Raw genomic sequence first — 13,597 nt, 5'->3', positions numbered from 1 at the left:
AGACGAAGCTTGGCTGGTTTGCATAAAGAAAAGCAGGTATCTGGAGATTTGTTGCATCAATTTAAAAATCTACACCAGCGCAAGCTTTCTGGTTAAACTAGCAGCATTCCCTGAGAATTAGTATGTCATTGGACGCAAATATCCCAGAGCTGGCTTGATCAAAACAATCATCAGAGACCTTCCAGTTGATTTCTTCTGCTTACATCTGTGCAGACATGTAGGTGAAAAAAACTTTTGCAAGCTGAAGAAAGAAACTAAATGATGCCATATGCATATATAAAGTGCTTCTGCAATTCTGTTAGTTTTAAACTTTAAAGTCGAGCTCACTTATGAATAATGTACAGTTTTAGTGTAAGAAAGTATATAATGAGAACACTGTTTTTGTTACATTTTCACTTTCAGGACTTCTTGTATTTACTTTGAAGGCAATGGTAGGACAGGAATTTGAACTGGGAATCTGTTGCTCAGGGTGGTATGTACCCTCATCCCATTTGGGCACATTTTCCACTTTCAAAGAGCGGAAATGCATTTTTGAACATATTTGTTGATAATATTGGTACACCTCAAGTCTCTGGTGGGTGTTCTCCTTTCCTTTCACATTCTTTTCCCTGCTTTCATGCGAGGGTCAGCCTTGCTGAGGGATGCTATTTTCCTCTTTGTTAGACCACATGACCTTCAGATGTTTGTTACTCTACAGCAGTCAGCATTCAAAGTTTTGGATCCTTCAGTCCCTTCAATCATCTCTTCAGTATAAAGGTTAAATGGATAAATGGCTGAATAAAAAAAAGTGGAATCTCACTAGCCTAGCCTGCTAATATTGACATTGATTTAAACTAGAAGTTTGTTTTCACCTGTGTAGCTTTTGGAACTGAGGTGATATAATAAACTACTTTTTGTGCCTGCGCACAAAGATATTGCACCAATAAAATTACCATTACAGGAACACTGTCACACAGAGCCAAAAGTTCACACCCCCAGCAGCATACTAATGTAGGGAGCGCCGTCACCACAGAAAAATAAATACAGCTTAAATTTCTTCTTACTGGTGATTAAAATTTTGAACACATTTTTCATCAAAGACGTATTTTAATTTTTTTTTTTATACAAGTGTACTTTTCCCCTGCAGAGTTAACCTTTCTGAAATTGTACAAATTCTCACACCCTGCAGCAGGCTCACAGAAGCCGTGGACTTCATGTCCTGAGACCAAGAAGCTCTAAAACCCCCCATGAGAAAGCTGAAAAGCATGCTGCAGGGCATCCTTCAAGGCTACAGCCAACCATCAGAGAACGCTTCTTAAGGTCTGCACCAGCCCTGCATTTTCAAGTGGACACATGCAGGATCAATGGCTATTTCCTGTGTTATTAAAGTGAATAAAGAGAACATAGAAAGCAGTACCTTGCTGTACGGCAGTGCAATGTAAGAGAGACTGACAGAGTTGTTTAATGAAGCTTTTGAACATTTCTACAAGGGCGGCGTCCCTCCCCTGGCTACAGTCAGTCATGGAGCAGATTGGACTCCATCAGGGCTCCCAGTGAGAGAGTGTGTTTGAACTGATAAAGATGTCAGAGGAGTCCCTGCTCCTTATCAGCTCTCATTGTTCGCCTCTTTTTCTTTCACCACACTCAGTCTGCTGAGACTGAAGTACCTTTGACAGCCCCTTCATCTCTGACTTTTTCTTAGTTAAGGCTCTACAACCCATGTGCACGCGGACTGGATTCCAGGCTACGTAACACCTGACTGGTTTCCATGTAAGCCTCATCGACCGCATCTAGTAGTGATATGAATAATCAATAAAACAGATGAGGCTGACAGATATGCTTATCCATTTATCAGTCCTGTTTTTTTTGCCTTATTCACATAAATTTGTATGAAATTCACCCTTTTCTTGTAGCAGCAAAAGACTTTGTAAATGAACGCAGGATTTATTAACATACAGCTTTGCTGCAGCATGTCTCATGACAAGGAAATTAACTGCCTGCTGGCATTTCTTCGATCTATTACCAAACAATCTAAGCAGAAACAATTATGGGAAACATGGCAGCTGACATCCAGCCATCCCAACACATTACACTGACGTGCTTACACCTTCCTGCTGCGCTGTCTTATTGGCCAATACAGCCTCAGATCAATATTTTAACATAAAAGGACACTGCCACTTAATCAGCAGCTCCTTTAACCCCTCACGCGCCCTCCCTGCCGTCGACGTGTTGTGCCAGACTCGGGGTGGGACTGTCTCTGTGAATTACACACTCTCCGTCATTCTGCTTCGCAAAGTATCATAAACGTCCAGGAGGATCCACTGCCACATTAATCAGACACATTAGGCAGCTAACGGGAGAATACTTACAGAGGACATTAAGGCTGTCTCTGGATCTAGCCCAGGAAATTAACAACTCACCAGACAGATACAATCCACGGCAGATATGAGCGATGGGACTAGGGGGCATGAAGGTGGGGTGAGTCTGTCTCTGGCTTGTACACAGAGTTGCCTTGACAGAAGCAATTAAGCCGCTCAGGCTACTCTGCATAAGCTACGGCATTCGCTTCAATGCAAGGGGAAGCTGTAATATCCTAACAGCCCGGCTCCATAATAGCAGGAGTCACGTGAGCCTGCTATAGCATGACCTTGAGGTCATGGCTGATGTATGAAGATGGAATATTTTCCCTGGAAACCCTGTAATGTGTTTGTTTGTTTGTAGTTGCGGTTTCAATGCGGAACTAAAATAAATGTGGAGTCAGAGGAAAAATCTTGAAACAACAACTGTTTAACGCCAGAATATGGAAGCACAAAGCGTCCAGAGACCTGCAAGGGCAACTGTGTTAGTTATTTTGCAGGCCAGAGAGACAAAACATTGACCTGAAATATGCTAAAACGCTGCATCGAAATGAGGCTAACCGCAGAGTTGGGTGATGACTCTTTGCAGGTACATCACTAATAGAGACCCCTCTGACATACAAGCACTCATATGATGCATTGTGAATATGCTGCTTGTTTGAGGATGTCCAACGTGTGAAGCTGTATAATGAGGAGAGCAGACAGAAAGCAGAGGAGGCCCTACTGTCCCTCCAGACTTACATACAAATACACTGAAGAAAAAAGCCCATACAGTGAACCAGGCGATGTACACTGGCCCTAAACTCAACTGTCAAAATGTTCATCCAGAACAAGCAAGACGCGCGTGCAAAATAACGCAGGCACAGCATTTTTGCCTGCACATGTCACACAATATTAGTGTAAATAACACAAATTTGCAAAGAGGTTTGAAGAAAAAAAGCATGCGACCTGAGGTATTTGTTTAAAATTCACTGTAATTACAGGGCCAGGAGTGAGAGGAAGGACCATTTAATGTGGGCAGTGATTCATTATTCAGGTTTAATGTCAGTCTGTGTTTATTTATCACTAATTCCCTAGGTCAAAATGAGATAAATTAGTCATGTTTACGTACATGATCTCAGGCTATGATTAGAAAAGTGAGCAACAGTAAGCACGCAGGAGGAATGCTCTAACCTGGAAACAGCAGTGGATTTAAAAAAAACATCCTTGTATGCTTAATTTCCCTTCAGAACACACTTAACTACCTCTAGCTCACATAACAGACATGATGAAGTGGCTCAGTGTGGCACTACCTAAGGTTTTGATTTAGTTTAATTCATTTGATTTCTTTTCAGTGTTGATTAGATTAGTTTGACTTGCTTTGTTCCTTAGTCTTGGCAGTCTTTGCCACACCAGGTTGCTGTTTCTTGACACGGAGTGACATCTCAGCCATTAAAAACTGGAAAACGCATCACAGATAGATGTAATTTTGTTTCTCCATGTTTCTGTTAAGTCTGGGAATCTGATGGAAAGTGACTTTCTTTTGTTTGCAGAGCAAAGCCACTGATAACAGAGCTCAACTTCATAACACTATGAGGGCCTTTTTACTCTGTTGTGCCTCAGGTTTGGAAAGGGCTATAAAAGAATTAAAATAAAAACATTGTCAGTAGTGTCTGCATATCAAACACATACTTTCATGTTTTCCAGTAGTTGTTTATTCTTTCTGGAGGATTTATATAGATGTGCTAAACACAGAAGATCTTCTTATCTTATAGTAATGATACAATATTGATTTCTAGAAAGGTTCTAAGTACCTATAGCCTCAAACATGTTATTAAGTAGGCATCTGAGTTCTCTTTAAACTATGATTGACTTGCAAAGTTACAACACTTATCATAAATGGACAGCAGAAATTTTAATTATTTTATTGTTTTAAACTTTAACGGATTAGAAATGACTCAGTTTCATGTTTGATGCAGATAAATGTGCATGTATGAAATTAACTGAGAAAAAATTTGAACAGTAACATTGAGCCTTATTTACTTGTGGCTTCACCTTTATATGCTGCACAATGTTACGGCTGCCAATGTAAAAGAAAAAAAAAATCTTTGAATTTATGCTAAGCCTATTTGAAGTGGCCGGTGGCAAGGTGGTTTTACGACAGCACAGACGCAGAGGCTCGTTTTTCTTTCAGCAGTTCATCTCACTGACCTTGACCACATCTTCGTCTGTCGAGCGGCACTTCACCGCATCAGAGACATCGGTAACGGAGCCGTCTACCCCGATGGTCACCACCTTCACTGGGACAGCCACGGTCTTCCCAGTCAGGACGGCGGTGTTCAGAATCTCTGAATCCTAAAGACAGAGAGAAACACAACAGATCAGCAGAGTTCTGCTTGAACGCCTGCAGGTTTGTTATCGACACAATGACAGATCAGCACTGACCAGCTCTGAAAGAATAGAAAAAGTACCACCTATAAGTGGTATTGAAAATGACCTAATAAGGTCTTGTACAATCGCAGCGCAGTTAGTGATTATTGGGTGAACCACTGTGAAGCTAGAACTACTGCTGGGTGGACTGATGGCAGCTGGTGAGCTCACTGTCCGGGATGCCGTTACAACAGCTAAAAGTGAATTCTCATGTAAACAGATTTTCCCTGGTCCCCTGTACAACTGGACCTTTAGCTTCCCTTTGGGTATATGGTGTCAAGAGAAGAATTTGAATGAATGAATGAATGAATGAATGAATGAATGAATAATTAATTAATTAATATTTGTTTCAAACAAAAATAAAGTTAAAAACAAAATAAAAAAAAACAAGGGAGTCGAAAAAGAACAGGAAGAAATATAATTAATAGATTGTTATAGAACTGCATATTTCCAATAGATAGAGAAATTGTTGTACTAGCAACAACAACACAACAACAACACAACATTAGTAATAATAATAATAATAATAATAATAATAATAATAATAATAATGGATACAACAACAAAATTGCCAAAGTGCCTAAATATTCCACACAGTCCAGTGACAGAGCATGATGTTCTTTTTCACCCCAATGTCCTCACTCCTCACCCCTCGCTCCCCACCTCTCCCCGCTTGCTGCTCCTCCCCCTCCCCCGAGCTCAGAGTTGTACAGTTTGATGGCTTGGGGAACAAAGGAGTATATTATTAGAACATAAATATATTACAACAGTACACTACATAAATATATGTATAGGCCTACACAAACACACACATACATCCATCCATCCATTCATTATCTATACACCGCTTGAGCCTGACTAGGGTCGCGGGGGGGCTGGAGCCTATCCCAGCTGACTGAGGGTGAAAGCAGGGGACACCCTGGTCAGGTCACCAGTCTATCACAGGGCTACACTTAGAGACAGACAACCAAGCACACTCACATTCACACTTACGGACAATTTAGAATCACCAGTTAACCGAGCCACCTTGCAGCCACACATATACACATAGATATAAATTTAATTAGCTTTTAAAGGTACAACATTTAGCATTTTGTTGCCATTGTAATCTGAAATTAACCATTCTGATCATTATATATTCGTGTGAACACATCCCCTCGCTTCCACTTTTGGTTGGCTCATCACCAAAATTACAGCTCACCAGATCAAATTCATAGCTAAATGGTAAATGGTAAATTCATAGCTGATGTGATTTCTGATGGGAGAACACAATACAAACTTAAACACCTTAAAACTATATTTCATATGGGATAATTACTCATGCTCTTTTATGTGAGAGTTTTTTTCCCTCATAAACCACACTCCTCTCTGCTCAGACGCGTCATCAGGAACACAACATGACGTCAGTGAGTGTTTCTGTTGCTGAGGTTGTTCCAGCTTTGATTCATGTAATCTTGAACAGGCTGCAATTTGAAGACTGTCTTTGTAGTGTGTTTAGTTGTGATTACCCTCCTCTTGTGCATATGTATGTGCTGCAATAGTGCTGCAATAGAACATGCACCATAGCTAAACTAACTATACTCCACTTTGCCTTTGAACAAATGTCACAGAAGGCAAGAAGAACATGCAGCATGCGACAACAAACCGTCTAGTCCAAAAAAAATGACAAGAATACATGGTTACTGCCTTTTTGACTTTGTAAAACAGAGTGATATATTCTTGGTATTTCACAAAAGTCATGGTGAAACGTAACCTTCCAAAAATAACCAGTCCCACCTTGTGTAAATCAGGGTCCAATCAGTCTTATAGTCAGACTCTATGTAAAAAGCACCAAAATGCTACCGCACAATTTGCCCCCGGACTGCAACAGAGGTACTCGCAGTAAATGACCTCAACCGTCTAGACAGCCGCGGTTCTTTAGGTTCTGTGGCACAGCTTCATTACTCTGAACAGAAATCTTAACCTTTCATTATAGACACACACACACGGTCACACACGCCACCATTGTCACAAAGATAATTGGGGCCAATTAAGATAAGTCTGAGGTAACTTTTGCTCTCCAAAGTCACCGATGCACATTGGATTGTCTCTTCTGCCCATTCAGACCAAAGAAATTGCACTTCAATTACACAGATTGCTGTAGAACCCTTGGCACCGCAGTAAATAGCTGCGACAGAGGTAAAAGTGGACTTCTATTGAGAAGTTATACTGTACTAACTAACATAGGCTTCTTGCGATCGGCGAACTGAAATGACTTTAGCTAATTGTAAAGCATGACAAAAGTCTCTCATTGTGAGCTGTTTTCATTCCACTATTGGCATGGTCTTACACAAAAGCCCTGCTCCAATTTCCTTAATTTCAATAGGCAGGAGCCCCAAGGCATTCTTTTTTTTGGTCCCCACTGTATTGAAGCTTTGCCAGCAGTGAATACATTTATTATTTTTCTTTTAACAGAGAAATCTAACTCTGGAGTGATGCCTGTTGAATTAAGTGTCACATTTGTTTAGAGTAATATTGCTAAATCTGACAAGCAGAGACAGGGCCAATCAACGGTGTCTGACTTCCTGTCCATATTCATGTGTATTCCATAGTCACCAGGGAAGTACACAAGATTTGTGCAGCGCTCTGTCAACTGGATTTCTAAAGACTTCCCCATGTGTTTGTGAGCTTGCAAATCAGACTCATTCAGAAAAAGAGAAAAGGAGGATTAAGTTTGATTGAAAGAAGCCTGGTCGTTTGTAAGACCATTTGGCTTTGGAGTGAAATGATTATTAGCTGAGCCAAGAGATACCAATGAATCACAAAAAAACACTTAATCTTCAAATGGCTTTTCATTACAATTTTATAGACTGTGACAGTGTTATATAGCAATATAAACCCCCCTCTCAGTGTGCCGCTGACTTTGATTCAATTCCCCTTAAAATTGAGGATTGCTGTAAATTAATTCTATGTCTGCTGGGATTCCTCCATTTCCAGAGGGTCATCTATAATGCATGATGGGGTAAATGGTTAGGATCTGGTGAAAGCAGAGGCTAATGTTAGATTACATCAGCTGGAGATGACCCAGCAGGGTGAGAGCAGCAGAAAGCAGAGCCTGGCAGTAATAAGCCACAGCGGGATCCCACGGTGATGCATCAGTGGTCCACACACTCTGACATAGACGGCGCAATTAAACACAAAATGGAGACCAGTGGTGCACATCAGCAGCTTAGAGTAGAGTGAATGAAGACACAACGAAATATGGACCTGTGGAACTGGAAAAATGTGTCTATCACCTGATGAGTTTTATGACAGTCAGTGTCTGATAAGCAATGTAAGATATGCTAAAGGGAAATTTAAAAACATATATATATATATATAACATTCTGTAGTTTCTGTACCGTAAAATATAAAAGTTGCTGCATGTAGCATTTGTTATTCTTAAGTGTGCAGCTTTTAGTATGTAATGTTGCACCTGAATACCCTATTCAAGCTGCATCAGAAGGGATAACAGCTAATAGAAGACCTTGATAACATCCAGTATATTCTACATTTCACGTAAAGCTGCCTGAACAGAAGATAAGGGATGCAGAAACGTTGTAAAGTTGCTGTAGTTTCAGTGCTTCCTTATAGAGCGGTTTTCCTTTGCATCAAATGATAATCCAGCAGATTACAAATCTAACAAAAGAACACATCATGTAAATTGCAGTATAACCTGAACCTGCTGGTGAAGTCTTTGCTCACAGTTATGGTCTGTTGTTTCAAGATTAATGTGGCAGTGGATAATCCATGACAAACAATGCACTTATCGGAAAATAACAAGACAGTCTGGCTGCAAGATAATGCACCATGCAAAGCGCAATATGTGTCATAACTGCAGCGGTCTGGATGAATTATCTCACTTATGTAGAAGCGTGGCCACTGACTTATGATCAAAATATACAGTATATTGCTTATTCATATTCTGGGCCAAAACGCTATTTGAACAGAAGAGTAAGGGAGAAATATTCAAGGCCCTTGTAAGGATGCTCTACAAAACAGACTCTCAAGAAGCTGTAATAAACCCATTTTCCCATTAAAGGCATCTGTTATCCCAGTTTGACTGGGATTTTTGTGGTTTATACAATATTACCAAACCAGTTTATGACAAACTGGTTTACTACATTGAGCACACAGTGACCCTGGAGCCTTTGGGACTCTCAAGGTTCTCCACCTCAGGGCAACGGACCACTATGCCAATTGGTAATCCAGTCAAGTAGGAGAAAAAGAACCTGTAGCCTAGTAACTGCTGAAACGAGCAACCTATCACCTATTGGCATTGCTTTAAATAGGTGATGAGCTTGAGGCGTAAAAGCTGTGCTGTTATCTGAAAGTAACACAAACCCAGCCAAACAGTCTTTCTGCCTTTATGAAAAGCAGCTGTAAAAGCAGGAAATTGATCTGAGCAAGTTCCCCACAGTTTCCCATCATGGCGTCCTTTTGCCTCTTCATAACTCCCCATTTGTACCTCCGTTTTGCCACTCTCTGCTCTCCAGTAGGTATGTGCACGAAGCGTATAGGCTACAGGTGAAATAGATGCAGATGCCTTGATTATTATCTTGAAGAATATTTCTGAGTGTGCAGGATGTCTGTTCATTTGATTCTCACCTGTTGACGCTGGTGTTTGTGCTTTAGTTACTCGCCAATCTGCCCCCTCCACTCTTACAGATAGGAGTCTTTTTGTTCAATAATCTGTAGGTGAACTGCCTGTCTGCTTTATCAAAGATCTCTCTGTTAGCATTCAGCACGCTGCTGCGGCTGGTAATGTGTTCTGGGCTGTAATTTCTGCCTGTGTCTCGGTTGGATCTGAAAATAAGTGAGATTTATGGTGTCAGCCTGAGTGACACGGGCAGCATGAGAAGTAGCAAAGCTGGCCGTCCTGGTGTTGCGATTAGCTCTTGCCTCAACCCCGCGCTAACACATCCACATTCTGGCCCCACCACCCTGGCTACAGCTACAAATGAACAGGTCAAACATAGTGTCGAGTTGAAGATTTTAGGACCTGCATTATTCATAGTGAAGCAGAAAGAAGAGAGGGTGGTAAACATAGAGTACATGCTTAGTGTGTACACCTGTTCATGTCAGCCATGCACTGTCGTCACTGTCCTAAAGCCAACAGGCTGTCGAGGTAAACAAAAAACAGAAGCCACAGCGGTGAACGACCCTATAAGCCGAGACACGTAATATGGTGCTTTTACTACCATGATTGATGACATGTCATTGGACATGGTTCTCTTTATGATCTTCATGTCATTTCAAGAACAAAGGCATTAAAAGGGCTATCAAGTAAGCCAATAGTCAACTAATCTATATAGTAAATGAAATATTCATAGTTCTGATAAACATTTTCATCCCATGGTGATAAAGTATTTGTACGTGTGAGGAAACTGAAATGGGAGCACATGGATGGTGAATTATATGCTGTAGACATTAAACGCCACTCAGACAGTGTCCTGGAGCTATTAAGCACACTAAAAGAGACACGTCCTTTCATCAGTTCTTCTCTCCACATTGTGCAATGCTCAATGTGGCACTTCCTCCCCTCTATTCCAGTGGGCGTTTAATTGGCTAGAAGCGAGAAACATGGAGGAGAGTGGGAATAAAGGCCTTGGTAGCACCATGCAGAGCGATACATCACTGCATGACAGCGCATTGAAGTGGTGGGATGGTTGTGAAGCCAACACACTGCCTTTTAATGAGGGTCTTTCTCTTGCTCCCTTCTCTTCTCTTCCCACTCTTGCTCCTCCAAGAAAGAAACCAGTTACTCTCCTGTCTTCATTTTTCTCTTTTCCTTGTCTTTTTCCAGTTGACAGGATGAAGGTGGCCGCAGTGTGAAGCACACCAAGACCCATCTCCACTTGGCGGTCATCCCTCGCTGCCTCTTAAAACACCTCAAGCCGCTTCTTAGTAGCCGTGCCCTGTCTGAGGTACATGCTGGTCAGAGATCTGATCTGCTCATTACTGTTGGCCATGGCTGGCAGAGAGAAGATTAACTCGATGGCTTCTTTGATAGTTGATGTGCTCAGTTTAAAAGGGAGATGTAATGAGAGATCATGTTGAGCACATGGACAAGAGGAATTGGCACCTCAGAATTAGCGGAAATGTTGAGGGCCACTTTAGTCAGTACCTCAGTCAGTAATTAGGAGACATTATAGAAAGGGCACCTCACTCCCTGTCAATGGACATAATAGATATCAACCACACAAAAGTGGCAGTATGTGAAAATGCTGAATTATTAGGCTGTGATAGAAAGGTATACAAGGGTAGACTGTGGCTTGCAACACATATTTTCTAAATTACATTACAGTTGACTGGGTTTGACAGGAGGTATGTGGAACTTTTGCAAAACATTTACATCCTTTTATTTGATAAAAACAGCATTCTGTTCCATTAGTTTATTGTCAATAGCTGTTTCATTCATATTTCATTATTTCATTGCTTTTTTATCATCTTGGCTTGCCTGGCTACCAGCTGATTATATGTCCTAAGCAGTAGTGCAGTAGTATATGGCCATTATAACACAACACTTCTCACTATGACTCTGCTAATATATATCGATCGGCCACTCCATAGAAACCACTGTCTAGGTTCTATTGTGCTGCAAAAGCAGTTCTGAACCATCATGGCATGGATACAGGCGTCCTGTGGTGTCTGGCACAGGTCGCTGGCAACGGATCCTTTGGATCCTGTGGGGCATTCATGGATTTGGCTTGTTCTTGCACATCTCATGGATGCTTGATTCGACTAGAATCTGGGAGATTTGGACTTAAAGTTTGTGCCTGGGGCCCTTTATTGTGTTCTTCAAGTAATACCTGAGCCATTTTTTCTGTGTAAAGATTGTCCTGCTGGAGGAGTCAACTGCCATTAGGAAGTGAAATTTGAATGGGGGGGGATGTGCTTATAGTGGAACAATGTTTAGGTGGGTGGTACGTGCCAAAATATCACCCACTTGAATGCAAGGGCCCAAGGTTTCCCATCATAACTTTGCTTTGCAATAGGATGATCAATGTTATTCATCTCTCCGACTGGCAGTTTTAATGTTGTGGCAGATTGGTGTCCCTCCATATCACTGCTGTTTGCCGTCCACTCTACCACCCCATAGGTCAAGTAAGATTGATTGTTATAATTTTTAATATAGCAAAAGTTCCACCAATTGGCACTCCAAAAGCTCACATTAAGATACATGTCTTGCTTCTTAAATTCATACAGAAGGGAGACAAGAAAAGACAAGATCTAGGCTTGAAAGTCAGGGTATTTGCTGAACTTATGCCCTTACAGTCTCTGTTAGTTACCTCTTAACCTTTTTGTGCCAAAAAACACTCTAAGAACTTACTGCAGCTTGAAATAAAATAGTCAAACAAATAAATCCTCATAAAATCACAACCTTGCTAACCATGCCACTGTACCTGTTCACCTCTGCTTCTGCTCTTTGTGCTGAGCTAAGCACCTGATGGCTGTGGTTCATATTTACTGTAGAGTCGTGATCCTAACTTCTGGCAATACAGCAAATAAATTTCCCCAGACGTTAAATTATTCCTGTATGTATAAGCTCTCCAGCAGAATTTTATTTGCTGCTCAGATTCTTTGAGGACCCTTAAAGAAATAAAGGTTTTCCTCTCTAAATCTGAATATATAACCATCTAGACAGTCAGGTCTCTGAAGTACATGTCTCTGACAGAAATAAAACACTTCAAAAGTCACTTCTCACTGTATCTGAAATAAAACGTTTTGCATTAACTTGGGCAGAAATTTCTGCTCTTAATGGACTCACTGTTGGAATGATTTATATTGTTGCCATCCCAACCTTCAAAAGAAGGGCAGCCAATGACGAAGCAACAACCCTATTCACATAAGCTGCCTGCACAGTTATGCAAGAGGATTCGCACAACAGTTCATGGACAGTATTGATGTTGTAGATGCGCTGAACTGCTTTCAACTGTAAATTATTTATGAGTAGGCATGATTTATGGGTAAACTTTGAGTGCAGGGAAGTGTCACAATGGCACACTGCTGACAGGACAAATCTCCCCTCAAATATTAATTACATAATGAATTGTCTCCTTAGTGTACATGGCTCGTTGATGATCTAGTTCACTGTCTGCACTGCAAAGGGTCTGTTCAAGAGTCTATTCAAAATGTTATCCACATTTTATTTCTAAAAATGACATGCAAAATGTAACAAAAGACAGTACTCTGTGGTGTTCATCTGCAGGCCATGTCTTGTAAACATGGCCGGCCACGACAGTACGTTTACAGGGAGCTTATTAGTGTCTGTACTTGCAAAATAAATTTATAGGCTGGTGCTAAAGGGACGGCGGCACCGTGCAGAGCCCAGTGACCATGAATTGCACCTCCCACTGTGGAAGAAGGAATGTGAATAAAACATAACTGGCTGTGGAAGTACTATATTTTAAGTCTATAGGACGAATCCTCTGTAATTCTCATGAATACCATACCTGTAATACATCTAGATCAGTGGGTCAGAAGGGAGGAGCAGATGTCCCTGGTGAATTTCAACAACACTCAGCTATGGAAGAATCAAGGTCAGGCACCAGGGACACAGCCAGCTCTGTGCTCACCTAGAGATGAGTGAGAGAGCTGTAGGGGCTCAGGGGAGGAAGCTGGTGGGCGCTTTGACTGATGCTGGCTCTGGTATAGCGATGCCTTGTGTGTGCCCCTGCTGTTTGCCCATTGAGCCGGGGCCCGGAGGCCAGAAGGCAGGGAAACAACCCTGCCTGCGCCAGTCTGCTCAATTTCAGCCCAATATCTATCACACACGGGCGATCGATGAAGAGTTCTTCACCAACAGCCAACCGTGCCTGTAGGGGGATGAC

The 13,597-nt window shown here is 41.5% G+C and overlaps 1 protein-coding gene across 1 annotated transcript in view; it reads right to left on the bottom strand.

Moving 5' to 3' along the window:
* The window catches only part of si:dkeyp-14d3.1 (transmembrane protein 132C), a 152,794-nt gene that overhangs the window by 16,571 nt on the left and 122,626 nt on the right, over positions 1 to 13,597 (bottom strand). Inside the window, exon 5 of the mRNA XM_008306080.1 lies at positions 4,527 to 4,670. Within this exon, the coding sequence (XP_008304302.1) occupies positions 4,527 to 4,670 (144 nt within the window). The remainder of the gene's footprint in view (positions 1 to 4,526; positions 4,671 to 13,597) is intronic.

Source organism: Stegastes partitus, unplaced genomic scaffold (genome assembly GCF_000690725.1).
Source record: "Stegastes partitus isolate 25-593 unplaced genomic scaffold, Stegastes_partitus-1.0.2 Scaffold44, whole genome shotgun sequence".
Lineage (NCBI taxonomy): Eukaryota > Metazoa > Chordata > Actinopteri > Pomacentridae > Stegastes > Stegastes partitus.
The sequence above is the reverse complement of the archived record's forward strand: the minus strand, read 5'-3'. Positions and strand labels throughout refer to the sequence as shown.